General features: G+C 32.9%; 1 protein-coding gene across 4 annotated transcripts in view; it reads right to left on the bottom strand.

The window, feature by feature from the left end:
* The window catches only part of LOC106466671 (tight junction-associated protein 1-like), an 88,679-nt gene that overhangs the window by 40,617 nt on the left and 33,385 nt on the right, over positions 1-14,677 (bottom strand). For all 4 annotated transcript variants that reach the window (XM_022394734.1, XM_022394733.1, XM_022394735.1 and 1 more), the window contains 2 exons: positions 13,963-14,003; positions 12,487-12,654 (listed from right to left, as the gene is read on the bottom strand). In XM_022394734.1, coding sequence (XP_022250442.1) covers positions 12,487-12,654; positions 13,963-14,003 — 209 coding nt within the window. The remainder of the gene's footprint in view (positions 1-12,486; positions 12,655-13,962; positions 14,004-14,677) is intronic.

Raw genomic sequence — 14,677 nt, 5'->3', positions numbered from 1 at the left:
GACTGGATGGGTTCTGTTTCCTCAGGTTGAGTATGGCATACAGGATCCCATCATTCCAAGGTTAGGGTGTTGCCTTTCAGATTTCTGAAGGAGGTGCTTATATACAGTACCAAGATAGAGGGCACATTGATGTAGGTGGAGAATGTCACAAGACAGATATCGCCAAGGGCATTTAAGTAGGTAATAAAAGACTGCAGAAAGCGAGAAAAATTTAAATGAATGCTTAGATGGGCAAAGGAAAAGAAACCTCAGCAGTCGAGTAATAGCTGTAGTGTGAGAAGAGGTAGGTGTTATTGGAAATATAGTTCTGATTTAAGAAAATTTTAAATTTCAATATATTCCTGCATCCACTGTGCCATACATTTTCAGTTTTTTCCATCTTCTCCAGGTATTCATCTTTTATATATCTACACTTTAGTAATACATGTGCTCAATTAATTCTTTTGTTTTTCTGTCAAATATTAGGTGTACCATAACTGACACAAAAGTCATAAGTGATTGGGTATAGATATTTTGAAAATGTATTTATGGGAGAAGGTTATAGATGATGTATTGAAAAACAAAGAGAGGAAGACTTAGTTATGATTGTTAATATAAAAAAGCTTAAAAGCTGTCAGATAGGAGTTTCGCTGTGATTGAAAAAATGTAGATGTAGATTTTGTTTATAAGAATTCTAATTTTAAGAGCAAGAAGGTTTTGTTAATCCTGTATAATGCTGATTAGATCTCATTTGAAGTACCATACACAGTTTTGACTTTCTTACTTAGGGAAGGATATATAAAATTACTGGAAGAAGTTTGGAAGGAGAGACTACTAAAATGATAACTGATTTAAGAAAATTAAGCTTTGAGGACAGATGTAAAATTTTGGATTTTTTTTTGCAAAGAATTAGAATCAATTTGATTTAAGTATTTAACAGCTTTAATGGTTCAGAAGTCTATAGATGAGTGATTTCTTTGAGTGGTGGAGTAAAAAGGTTGGAAATAGGAATTTGAATATTTGGAGTAATAAATTTTGAATGTTTAGATGCTGACCTGCATCCAGTTAATTATTTTTTGGTTATAAACTTATTTGTGACTAGTAGTGTGATTGTGATTGGTGATTGAAAGTCAGGTAACTCTTGTATCATTTGGCAAAGCACTGTTATATGTCAACATATCAGACATATGTACATCAAAATCTTGTGAGTTAAATTATCAATTAAACATGACTGGGCTGTTTTTCATCTTATATGTTAAGCTTAGCCATTTACTTTCAACTGTTGATCTCTTCCTGTTTTTGTTATTCATTTTTTTATGTAAATTATAATAACTTCATAATTCTTTATTTGCAAACCTTGTAAGGTTTGAGTTAATTTTGTTTTTTTTACACTGCTTTCAGTATGGGTTTAATTTAATTTTATGTTTTGATAAATAAAATCTGTTCATTCTACCTATATGTATGTATATATTAGATTAAAAAAATTAATCTCTTGAAACGTTCATTAGTATACAAGTGCAAAAATAGTATAACATATTAAAGTATATGTGTACAATTAATTAAGATTGTTGAACATTATTCAAAATAAGCGAATTTTAAATTGGTAATTTTTTTTCTAGAATGATAGTAGCTTATAAGTAGTAATTTTATTTTTTTTACAAGACACAACATACTTGATGGGCCATGTGTTAGTCAGATTCACTAACTTTCCTATTTCTGCAAAATATTCCATTTTTTTCTCAGGGAAAAGGCATAGTTAAGAAATATCAAATGAATTTTGTTGTTTTTGTTTCAGGTCTAGCCGTAGTTATTGTGGTCTTAGCTACAACAGTAACTATGCTGACTAGTATGTCTATGTCGGCAATTTGTACTAATGGAGAAGTACGAGGAGGTAGGAAACAATATTTTGATAGATTGTGTTGTCATGTTGGGATTGTGGTATTAATGTTGGTTTACATTTCAGGTCTATCCATTGTAGTTATTCTCTTAGCAACTGTGGTTACTACTTTGACAACCCTGTCCATGTCAGCCATTTGTACAAATGGGGAAGTTCGTGGAGGTAGGTGATTGTCCAGTTCAACTGGTCAGCTATATTTTTGGTCACTGAATGGAAGATATTGATACCTACATGTCAAATATTTTCTGCTCTTTCTTGTTATATATATCTCAATGTCTGAAAATCTGGTTTTTGAAAGAGAATAATACTGAAATGAAATTTAAAAACAGCAAAATACAGTTGCATTTTATTATGCTGGTTGATAAAATTGGAAAAAGCTTATAACTTAAGAAGAAGCAGAAAAGTAATGTTTTTGTTGATCCAAGATAAACACTCAAACTATATTGCCAACTTTGCACTAAATCTTTGACATTCATCACATATTATAATGCAGTAGGAAAAGAATTTTTGTAAAGTGAATAAAGCTGAGGAAGAGCAGGTGAGGAATCATGAGAGCCTTGTGGTTGCTAACCTGAATCTGGCTTTGAATTGTCAAAACTTTGCCATTCCATTTCTCCTAAAATAAAAAGTTTGTATCTGGTTGAGGAGTTTTTGTCCAACCTATTAACCATAAACAGTTTTTGATTTATATTTACCTTAACCTCTTAACTGGCATGATACATATATATTGCTTTCATTGCCGACTACCATTGCATATGACAAGATAGTTTGTGACATGGACCATGAGCCATCCAAGTACCCTTTTCTCATGAAAGATGGTGTTAGATGCTTCTCTCAAATTTTCTGCTGCAAAAGTAATTAAACGTTTTGTAAACATGCCATTTCAACATGAGCGCCATCATTGGTTTCTACTAGAAAGCACAGGAAGACTTTGCCTCTGTATGGAGGTGAGATTATGCTGTTTTTGTTTAAAGTGTATGTGAAATGTATAAAAGCAAAGAGAATGAAGAATACAGTTGAGAGTACCAGTGATGTTGAAACAGGAAATGATTTTGCCAATGATTAGAATGATGTGGAAAGACCAGAACTATGGAGTGGTTGAGGTACTGTGAGGCAAAGGTTTTTGTTGTTGCTGCTGGTATAATAAAAGTGCAATTTGAGTATGAGAGAGATATTCTAGAATGTTTTGACAAATTTGTGAATGATTACTTGTAGATAACTGGTACACAAGCTCATGGATGAGGGGTAGATACTATATGTAGATAACTGGTACACAAACTCATAGATGAGGGGTATATACTATACATAGATAACTGGTACACAAGCTCATGGATGAGGGGTATATACTATATGTAGATAACTGGTACACAAGCTCATGGATGAGGGGTATATACTATATGTAGATAACTGGTACACAAGCTCATGGATGAGGGGTAGATACTATATGTCGATAACTGGCACACAAGCTCATGGATGAGGGGTATATACTATATGTAGATAACTGGTACACAAGCTCATGGATGAGGGGTATATACTATATGTAGATAACTGGCATATAGTATATACCCCTCATCCATGAGCTTGTGTATCAGTTATCTACGTATAGTATATACCCCTCATCCATGAGCTTGTGTGTAGATAACTGGTACACAATCTCATGGATGAGGGGTATATACTATATGTAGATAACTGGTACACAAGCTCATGGATGAGGGGTATATACTATATGTAGATAACTGGTACACAATCTCATGGATGAGGAGTATATACTATATGTAGATAACTGGTACACAATCTCATGGATGAGGAGTATATACTATACATAGATAACTGGTACACAAGCTCATGGATGAGGGGTATATACTATACATAGATAACTGGTACACAATCTCATGGATGAGGGGTATATACTATACATAGATAACTGGTACACAAGCTCATGGATGAGGGGTATATACTATATGTAGATAACTGGTACACAATCTCATGGATGAGGGGTATATACTATACATAGATAACTGGTACACAAGCTCATGGATGAGGGGTATATACTATACATAGATAACAAGCTCCTGGACAAGAGGTAAACATTATACCTAGATAACTGGCATACAAATTCCTGGACCAGGAGTTTACACTATACTTAGATAACTGGTACACAAGCTCCTGGACAAGGAGCATACACTTACATAAGTAACTGGTGCATGAGATCCTTGATCAGGAGTATGTATTATACCTAGATAACTGTTTCACAAGCTCCTGGATGAGGGGTATATTATCTATACCTAGATAATTGATACAAAAGCTCCTGGATGAGGGGTATATTATCTATACCTAGATAATTGATACAAAAGCTCCTGGATGAGGGGTATATTATCTATACCTAGATAATTGATACAAAAGCTCCTGGACAAGGAGCATAAACTTACATAAATAACTGGTGTATGAGCTCCTTGATCAGAGGTCTATACTATACCTAGATAACTTGTACACAAACTCCTGGATGAGGGGTAAACATTATACCTATCTAACTGGTATATAAGGGGTAGATATTTTATCTAGATAAGTGGTACACAAGCTCCTGGAGCAGGGTGTGCATTATATCTAGATAATTGACACACAAGCTCTGACCTGGAAGATAATTTATGCTTTCACAGCACTGATGCTGTAAGAACTATCAGGCTGAAAAGGAAAGCCAACCATAAGGGAGAATCAGTGGTGGTTTTTTTGGGACAAGCAGCTGGTTATGAAATGGTAATTATAAAAGTGATGTAACAGTTATAACTGAAGCTTGCAATGTGAAAACAAAGTGTGGTGGTGTGCAGAAACGTGCTGCAGTTCTTGACAATCACAAGAACATGGGTAGTATAGATGGAAGTGATGAGCAGCTACCTCTGTCCAAATTTTCTTGTGATAAGAATAGGATCAAGAAATATTACTATAAAATCTTTATGCATTTGGTAGATATTGCCTGTATTAATGCTTTTGTTTTCTACCGTAATAACAAAATTAAGCTTGGATTTTTGTATCACACTGACTGAGAAGTTCATCAAGAAGAATAACAGTGGTTCAACTGTAAACCAGTCCAGTTAAGTTACCACAGCCTATCTGATTTTCACCTGCTACAACTTCTTATCTTGCCAAAAGGTGTGTAACGTGTTATAAGGCTGAGCAATGCAAGGAATCAATGCCAAGAATGTAGTATTGGGCTTTGTCCATTACCCTGCTTCAAACCTACCACACAAAAAACACCTTCTAATTGTCATCTGTTCCTCTTTTATGGTGAATTGTAACACTGCAATCAAAACTAAAATTTCTTGTCATGTGAATGTTTCTTCTGAATGAAACATCAGAAATTTGTTGCACCAGATTTACACAAAACATTATTACTTAAGCTCCCGAAGAAAAAGCCCCCCCCCCTTTCAAGCACAAACCCAGTAATTTTAAAGTTTACAAGTAAATGGTTAGTATCTAAGGTAAGTTATAAGTAAATGTAAAATTCATTAATAATTTGGTACTGTAAATTCAGCATCTACCAGTTAAGCCATCTGTTTTGTTGTTGTTACAGTTGCTGAATGCTGTACACATAGGAATTTTCATGTTTCATATGAATTATTAAAATTGTTTTTATACGCTTGTTAACCTGGAAGTGAATGTAAGAAACATTAACAGCAGAAATTACCTTACAATTAATTAAGACAATTATGCAAATAACCTACAGGAGAAAGGACTTATCTGTCATGGTGTAGATGTTATTATGGGCAAACAAACTTTTTTACTGTTGTTTAGATATAAATGTTAGTTAAAAAGTAGTGTTGTGGAAAGTAGTTAAATCACTGTTTTTAACTGTAAAGAATGTTATTTTCATTATATCATGCGACTAGTATTTTATTTCTGAAATACTGATGTTTGTGTTTTCAACATATTTGCTGCACTCAAAACTACTTCCTCCATTTTCATACTCATTCCAATGACGATGATTATAAGCTATTGCCTGTTGCTTCAATGCCATTGTAACAAGCTACTGTGAAGGGTGGCAATGCTCATTTATACCATACATATTGACAGAGTTTCCACAGACATCCTACTGTTCACTTTCAAGACCCAGTTTACCAAACTAAAGGCATAAAAGTCAATAGCAGCTGCACTGGTGTGCTTGACAGATATGAGGTTGAATGGGATTGCTGTTATTCTAATTTCTAAAGCCATCTTTTCATAAACTCAGCTATTCATTTTGAGCTGTGGCAATAAACATGTAAACGTTTACCTTAAAAGCCTTCATTTTCAAAATCCAGTCATATTATCTTGTTAATGGTATCATAATATATAAACCTAGATTCATTATAATAGTTTTATGGCAAGAGGGTTCTCTTTAGTGCATGGTTAATGATTAATTTTTTTTGTAAAAATAATTAATGATTAAATAATTGATTAAAATGATTAAAAATTAAATATTTCTGAAAAGGTGAAACACTTTTTTTGTTTCATTTACATCATACCATGAAGGAAAATACAGCTTGCTAATCATTTCATTTTTCAGAGGCATGCACAATTTTGTAAAAATAATTAATGATTAAATAATTGATTAAAATGATTAAAAATCAAATATTTCTGAAAAGGTGAAACACTTTTATTGTTTCATTTACATCATACCATGACGGAAAATACAGCTTGCTAATCATGTCATTTTTCAGAGGCATGCACAATTTTGTATCTAGAATAAGGGGCTAATACACTAAGACCTTTCTATCTCTACACCAGTTGGAGGTATGAACATCACATTAAAAATCTTTTATAATGCATTTGCACATTCCTTGGTGCTTTTTAGAACAGATATTTCTCTCATTATTTTGCATGAGATAAGACCAAAAAAAAACACAGCTTGTCAATAGTATTATCATTTAAAGATGTGTACACTGCTCAATTTTGTAATGAAGAGACCAACTGCACTAAAACTTCTCTCTGTCTCTTTACTAGTTAGAGGAACTGTCATCACAACATTAAATATTTTTCTAATGTACTTGAATGTTCTTTAGTGCTTTCCAAGACAGCCATTTCTCTTTTGATGCATTTCAATATTTCTTGGGATGAAGTCTTTGTATCCAGTGCTTTTGCTTTTCTTCCTTTATTTTTTCTCTGAGATGAAAACATCTAGTTCCTCTGCTTTGCTCAATTTCTTTGGTGGTTCTGATATCTTTTCAGTGACAGTTTGAGTTTCATTGTTTCGAGCGTCTTCCCCGATCTCATTCACATAAGCATGGTTTTAGAATAGACGATTGTAAGTGTCTTTGGCTGTCTTGGCAATTTCACTTGTAGATGGATGTGAGAGCAGTGAGTCATCTTTCAGGAGTGATCATTATGTACTTGGGTCCTCCAAGTAGCATAATAGACTAGTGAGATTTGCGTTTCTTCTTTTCATAATCCTATGGTCTATAGCCAGATACAACTTGTGTTCTATCATGCAGTCTAGTTCTTTCAGCTTCCTCGACATAAACTCAAAGAGTTGCTCAGCTTTTACCAAATCACAGTCTCTTCTGCCTAATGCCAAAGCATTCACTTCCACAACTTCTAAGGCTTTGGCAATTTCTGAAATGAGCTTTAGCTCATCAGAAGTGGGAGAAAGATCAATGCAGAAAGGTCATTCAGAGCATTTTCAACAATATTTTTCAGTTCCAAGAATCTATTTAACATCATGAGCATAGAGTTCCACCTGGTACAAGTGTCCATAAGTAAAGATAATTCTTTTCTCTTTTGAGTCTTGCATAGTTTCTAGAAATGATCATTTTTAACTGGAGATTTACAAAAAATTTGAACAACTTTCCTTATTTTTCCAATCATGCCTCGAAAATCATTTGCAAAATAAATGTTCTCAGAGTTTTCTTCATGCCAGTTTGCACTCCATGACTCTTCTCCTTCATCATCATCTACTGACTCTGCGTGAATGTTAGCTTCTTCAGTTTCTGCTTCTTCAACTGTACTAGACTTTTTATGAACAACAGCCAAATGAGTTCCATAACTGTGACAAAGCTGGTGGTTCACACTCATCAGCTGTCCCATCTTCTTCATCACAGAAGTGCCATCCTGAAAATAGCAATATCTTCTTTTAGATCCATATAAAAGATCTTAAGCTTGTTGGTGACAATCTCAATTGTCTTGGTAGATGGCATGCTGCCCTGGACTCTTATCATACCAAGTCCATAAACTTTTTTTCCTGTAGAACAAATATTGAGGCACATATACCTTCTATTTCACTTAAAGGTCCATTCATCCAGTGACAAAGAAAATCTCTCATCTTCATCTCTTTTTTTTTCCCCCTTCTTTCAACCCTCATTTCTTCTGGAATCTGTTCTCCATAAGAAATTACCTTTCCCTTGATACTTTTCTCCGTTAGAGGCATCTCCAATCCTTGGGCTTTCCACCCATTCTTGATTTCTGAGCTGTTGGCTAGGGTGGCAAAGGGAATGTGGTTTACTGCAGCCAAATTGGCAAGAACTAATTCTGGGGGGGGGAGATTAGTTGGTCTTTGGAAAGTTGGATGGAACTGATAGTTGGGTGTCAGTAAATGTGGAGACAGAAGGCATTGAAAAGATGGCTTGAGCAGTTTTCAATTTGTGCTTGTTTTCAAGATGATACCTGAAGCTTGGTGTTGTTTGATGGACTTGAAGGTTGCTTCACAGTGTATGCATTTCAATACATTTGTAATTTTTGTACCACTTTGGTTAGCAAGGAAATGCTTCCAGACTTCAGAGCATTTTTTTTAACGGAATCCATGTACAATCCATTTTTACAATGTTTCCTTCCGAAAAAAGAAAACAGAATGTCAGTCATTAACTGATTAGCCACTTTATGCACGTAAAATGGTATCAAGATCAATCATACGATAAAATTTTAAGAAAACTGAATTTTTTTTACATATGCTCAATATCTACAATGTTTAGAGGATATTAAAGAAAACCTTAATAGTAATTAATGAAATTTGAAAACGTTTTGCCCATAATAAAGGTTAGCATAATATAGATAACATAAATTTTGAATGAATATAATAATGTATTTGATACTAATAAGTAAGTGAAAAATAATTATTTCTAGAAACAAAATTAAAAAATTTAATTTAGGGAAATTTACCCACAAAATTAATAATTTTCTACTAGCAATAAAGATAAAACACCATTTTTTGACGAAAAACAGTTTTAAAATGCTTGAAATTGTAATATTAAGATAAGTTTGACTTATTCAGCTTAAATGAACAGAAAACATGATAAAAGTTTTAAGGTCATTATGGATTATCAAAATATTTATTAAAAACAATATCATAGGGTTTTTATATATATATTTCAGCTTGATCAAAATAACTTAAAATTTTTATGTGCCCTTGCAAGGAAATGCATTATACTGCACATAATGTACATATGATATTCAAACAAAGATAATACACTGTAAATACTGCAGTAATGTAATTTTCTAATTCAAATGATATGAGTGGTACTAGATCTACCACAAATGTAGGCTATTAGTTTATGCAATTATACCTGATTAAGTCTCAAGCACCACTGATGATTGACTTACTGCCTATAATGTTATGTTAATATTCAACTATCTTATAAAGATCGTATAATATCTTTACTTACCCAGTTTAGCCTGATGAGTATGAATTTACACAGTTAGGAGTAAGGTGCTCACTGAGATAAGTAACAGTCTAAGCCAACTCTTCACCATGTGAGCACAGAGTGGGAATAATTAACTGGTCAACTGACTTAGTTATCATTTTTGCAAAAGAGGGATGCTGGGTTTCCTTGTGCCATTATTACTTCATTTCACACAGCAAAAACCAAAACTGATTTATGAAGTGTACGAGTTTAAGTTTTAAACATTTTTTTTCAAAATAAATTTTTATTGATCAATGATTAAATTTTAAAAACTAATTAACCAAAACTATGCACTAGAGGGTAGGCTGATTGGAAGAAACATCCAATCACCGTCCCTTTGGCTGCTCGGGTGATTGGATGAAATAATAGGAACTTGTACCTGTAGTAAAGTGTGGGAGGCATGCAAGGTACAATTATCAGAGTAATGATTCCCAGAAGAAAAAGATGATACAGGGATCATGTGGCCAAAAGTTCAAATTGGAGACATGTGAGAGCTCTAAGAAGTAAAAAAAAAGGTTTAAATCTGGATGAGGAACTGGATGAGAATGATGACTGATAAAGAAGATTCAGAAGATATCTGTAAGAGCCAGAGAAAGAAATAGATAATGGCCAGGGAAGAGATGAAAGGTTGTGTATAAAATTGTCCAGTAACTGATAAGATAAATAAGAAGGATTCAAAAAGGAGAACAGGTATAGAAAAAGTTATTGAACCAATCCAGACTAAGAGTATCATACCAGGGTTAGAGATGAAAAAAGTGAAAGCTAGATGTTGAAGAGAATTGAAAAGGCAGTGATGAAAGGACTTCTAAAGTGGAAATAAATCCACTGAAATAGTCAGAAGGTTGGCAAACCACTCTGTGGAAAGGACCTGGTCTAGGCAAGGCAGGCAATCCAGCACCAAGGTTGATACTCTCAAAAAATGACAGACTGACAACAGAATATGGTGGTCATAGGTTCAAAAGAGAAAGTCTTGTCCAAAGATATCATATGAAGTCCAGAGAGCAAGTACTTTGCTGTTAGTGGTTGGAAAGTGATGGAAAGATCATTGAGCAGCCAAAATCTCAAGGACATTAATAAAGAGACTGTTCATCTGGAAATTGGACTCCTAAAATGGAGCATGTGTTCAGAATTACATCCCACCTGAATACTGGGTGAGAGTTTTTTTTTTCTTTCTTTTCTAGATCTAGTTGTTGTCAAGTGCAAAGTTACACAATGTGCTACCTGTGCTGCATTCATCAAAGGTACTGAAACCTGAATATTTATGCATAATTAAGCCCCCAGATGCCCTGCTGAGCCACTAATAGCCTCAAAACAGATGCAAGTTCATGCAAGATGGGGAAAGAAGGATGCCTAGGATAGTGTAAGGTCAAGTGTGCCACCATAATGGCAAAAGATGAAAAGGAGGAGGTAGTAATCTAAGAGAAGACAGCATATCTCTGGATATAATGCATTAATCAGCCAGAGTCCACAGAAGGGTAACACATGAATGGATCTGAGAAGAACAATGGTCTCAAGAGAAAGTTCCTAAAAAGAGACAAATCCTTTTGCAGAGAAAGATGAGGAGACATAAAGGTTTTTTTTTGGAATCATAAGCTCCATGTCTTAAAGACATAAAGGAGAAGGCTGAGGCCCACCTCATATATGAGTGTAGAAAGTCTCCCAAGAGAATGAATTACTGGGTGAAGGTCAAGATAGAATTGAAGACCCCAAACCAGTCACTATTACAGTAGTGGATTGCTCTTGTTGAGAAGTGTCAAAACCTCAGGAGGTAATAAACATTGGAATATGAATTCATAATCCAGATGAGGCAGTCTTACATATTTTTTTTTTATATACATAAAAGTTGGCCATGGTACATAGGTCTAAGTCATTGGCATAATGACGACACTAAACAGCACTTAGTGAAACTTGTACACTGGGTTAAAACAACAGTTGAAAGGTACTGTCAAAGAAAACTTACCACAGTCAATGAAACACATATTCAAACTTAAAAGGAAAAATCAAATTGAAGATAAATCAAACCAAAGTTCTAATGAAATGTTTAAAATGTGGTATTTCTTTCTTTCTCATAACCAAGAAAACTACAAGAAGAAAGACTACACACTACTAATAGCGACAAAAGTTTAAAAGAATTTGTATGAAAATTCTGTTAATTCTTAAGAAAAAACATCTGAATAAAGGAGCACCAAGGAAAATAATGAGCTTTTGTTCAAATCCTAGTGTCATAGGAATTACTATGCATGGAGGAGTTGTCACCCTCCTATTGGTGGAGGGCTATAATATAATAATGATTACATCATAGCCCACACAGTCCATGTTAATATGTTTGTAGCATATGCAAAAATCTTCTTTTCAGTGGTGTGAGGTAATAGCTCTTTCTGAAATGGTATTATTACACACTAAAAATCCTGGCTGTCTTACTCCGAGATTCAAGGTTTGGATTTTAATGAAAAATCATTCAAATAGAAAAGCAAACCTATGCAATTCGACAATGAATGCAAAAGTATACTACACGACTCTTCAGAGAAATGCAAAATTGAGCTTGCTTTACACTTTTCACATGTGACTGTGTTCCATAACCTTTACAACTTAAATATATATGTATGTAGAACAGAAAAAAAGTTTGCAAGCTAAATTTAGCATCTTTTTATGTGACTTTTATTTCTTGAGTTTTAACTTCTCATTTTCTGATGTATTAAAGACAAATAACATATCTTTTGCCATAACCCAATTTTTTTTTTCACAAGCTGTGATATCAGGAAAATTATTAAACATACAACACTATATGATTTACTCAAAAGCATATAATGTTTATTGAAATTATTAACATCTTAGATTAAACAATTGTACTTAGCTGTTTTCTGTAGCACAAACAATAAAAATATTTATATCCAATTCTTTAAGTTATTCCAAGTGTAAAAGAAAACATTCCCAACTGTTGACTTGATTCTTGAACTTTTTTACCTTTGGTATTTTTCTTGCCACAAGAGAAGTTCCTGCCGAAGGGCTTCCCACTCTCCATTAGGAAATTGTTGAGCATGGTTGATAACACTAGTGTCCATTTGAACAATGTGGTACTCTCTCTCAAGAAGCTGGCATTTCAACTGTTCTATTTCTTGGTGCAGGTGTAGACTGTAATAAAAGATTATTAAAAATTGAGACTTATTTACAGAAAACATTTTCACCCAAAAAGCCTTAAGAGCAGTAGCCAAAAAAAGCTCAATAACAACCCATATGAACAAAAAAAAGGATGAAGGCAAACAAAAAGAAAGACTTACTAAAGAGTATACTGTATCTACCCACCAGTAAGTATTTTATGTTTTCAAATATACTTGAGATCAATCAAAAATTAAGTTAATTAATGTATCTAACAAAACAATAATAAATTCTAACTTGAGCATTCCAACATTGTGAGTTTTATATACAAGATTTTTTTAAACAAAATATTAAAAATAAAAACTATATACTTGTCTCTAAATCAATCTACTCAGAATTATACTTAAAGGTTGAGATGCAAATTTATCAATCCATTTGCAATATTCAACAAGAAGCTGAACTTTGATGTAGATCATTTCAGGTATACAAATAAAAATATATAAATAAATATTTGCTGAAAATGTGTATGTTTCAGTGACTTTAAATGTATGCTAACTATGAATGACTGAGAACCATAACAACTTCTAATTTTGTAAGCTGATCCCAGCAATTTATAACTCAGAGATATTCATGTAAAAGAAAAATAGGACAAAAAAAATAAAAATCTCTTATATTTATAGTCTTTTCATTTAATTCTATAGATGCAAAGTCTTAACTCAGAATTTTTGGCAATGCATTAGTCATGATAATAGGTATATTTATGCAAAATCTTTAGCAAAATTTCAAAAGAATGTTAGCCACTTCCTTCTTGAAATCCAGACAAATCAAATTTAAAAATTTCATAGTTATTTTTGTTGTTTCTTAAGTAATAAGTACATGTAAAAAAGTCATCAACTGTTTATATAATGATGGAAGGTTGACATACCAGGATGCACTCATCATTGATTTTTAAAAGGCAACTAGCAGATACAGATTTTAGATATACCTAGGTATTTCATATAAAACAAAAAATGCACTCCAATTAGAATATTTATAATTAGTGAAAAATTGTTTTTTCACACTTTCCATTTTCTAGAAGTTTTTTAAATGTCTTGGAGTTTGTATTTAATTCCTAATAGTTATACACACATAACTGAAACATGAATGGCATACGTCTAAGGTTGTGATTTTTATTCATTTAGTGTAAAAATGCCTATTTCAGTCATGGATAAAGTCCATTAGATTGCCAATGAATTTAAGGGGTTTTAATGAATTAAAACAGCCTAAAATATGCTTCACATGTTTGCAGGTCAAACTATTTGAAACTTCCTATTATAAAAAAAATAGAAAATCAATTTTTCTTACCTGTTGTTATTTACACAACTGTCACAAATACAGCCACACTCCTAAAGGGGAGGAACGAAAAAAATCACTGAAAACCCTATTCACTTCATTAAATGCAATAATCTAATTGGTCAATGTTGAATTTAGATCCCAAAATATGTTTAAATAACCACAGGCACAAAATTTATAAGAGACAGTTTTCACAGTTACACAGCACTAGAACCAAGCCTATATAAATGTTTTACTATCTCTTCAACATTTAATTACTGATCCCAGTTTTAAACATCAGTAACCAACCAGCTTAAACTTGCCATTCATTAGTATCATTAATGTCTCAATAACCATTGCAGCCAGATTATTAAAATAAAAACAGTAGAAAAAAAGGATTTTGTAGTAAAATACAAGTATTAAAATGCAATATACATATTTCATGCAAGCCAATATAACAGTTTTATAAAAAAAACAACAACAGGTAAACAGAATAAATAACAAGACAAAATGAAAAGAAATATAGAACAAACTGAGACTAAATACAAAGGTATGTGTACTGTAAGCTGAAGAATCTCATTGAATAAGTTATATATAGCTTTCTGACATATCAAATGTACAAAGTACCATAATTACATTGAAGTCAAATGATAACGCATGCTCAAATTTATTCACTCTTAATTAAATGAGATTAGATTGAATAACCATATAACATGAACTGATATATATATATATATATATATATATA

This window comes from Limulus polyphemus, unplaced genomic scaffold, assembly GCF_000517525.1.
Source record: "Limulus polyphemus unplaced genomic scaffold, Limulus_polyphemus-2.1.2 Scaffold2339, whole genome shotgun sequence".
NCBI lineage: Eukaryota > Metazoa > Arthropoda > Merostomata > Xiphosura > Limulidae > Limulus > Limulus polyphemus.
The sequence above is the reverse complement of the archived record's forward strand: the minus strand, read 5'-3'. Positions and strand labels throughout refer to the sequence as shown.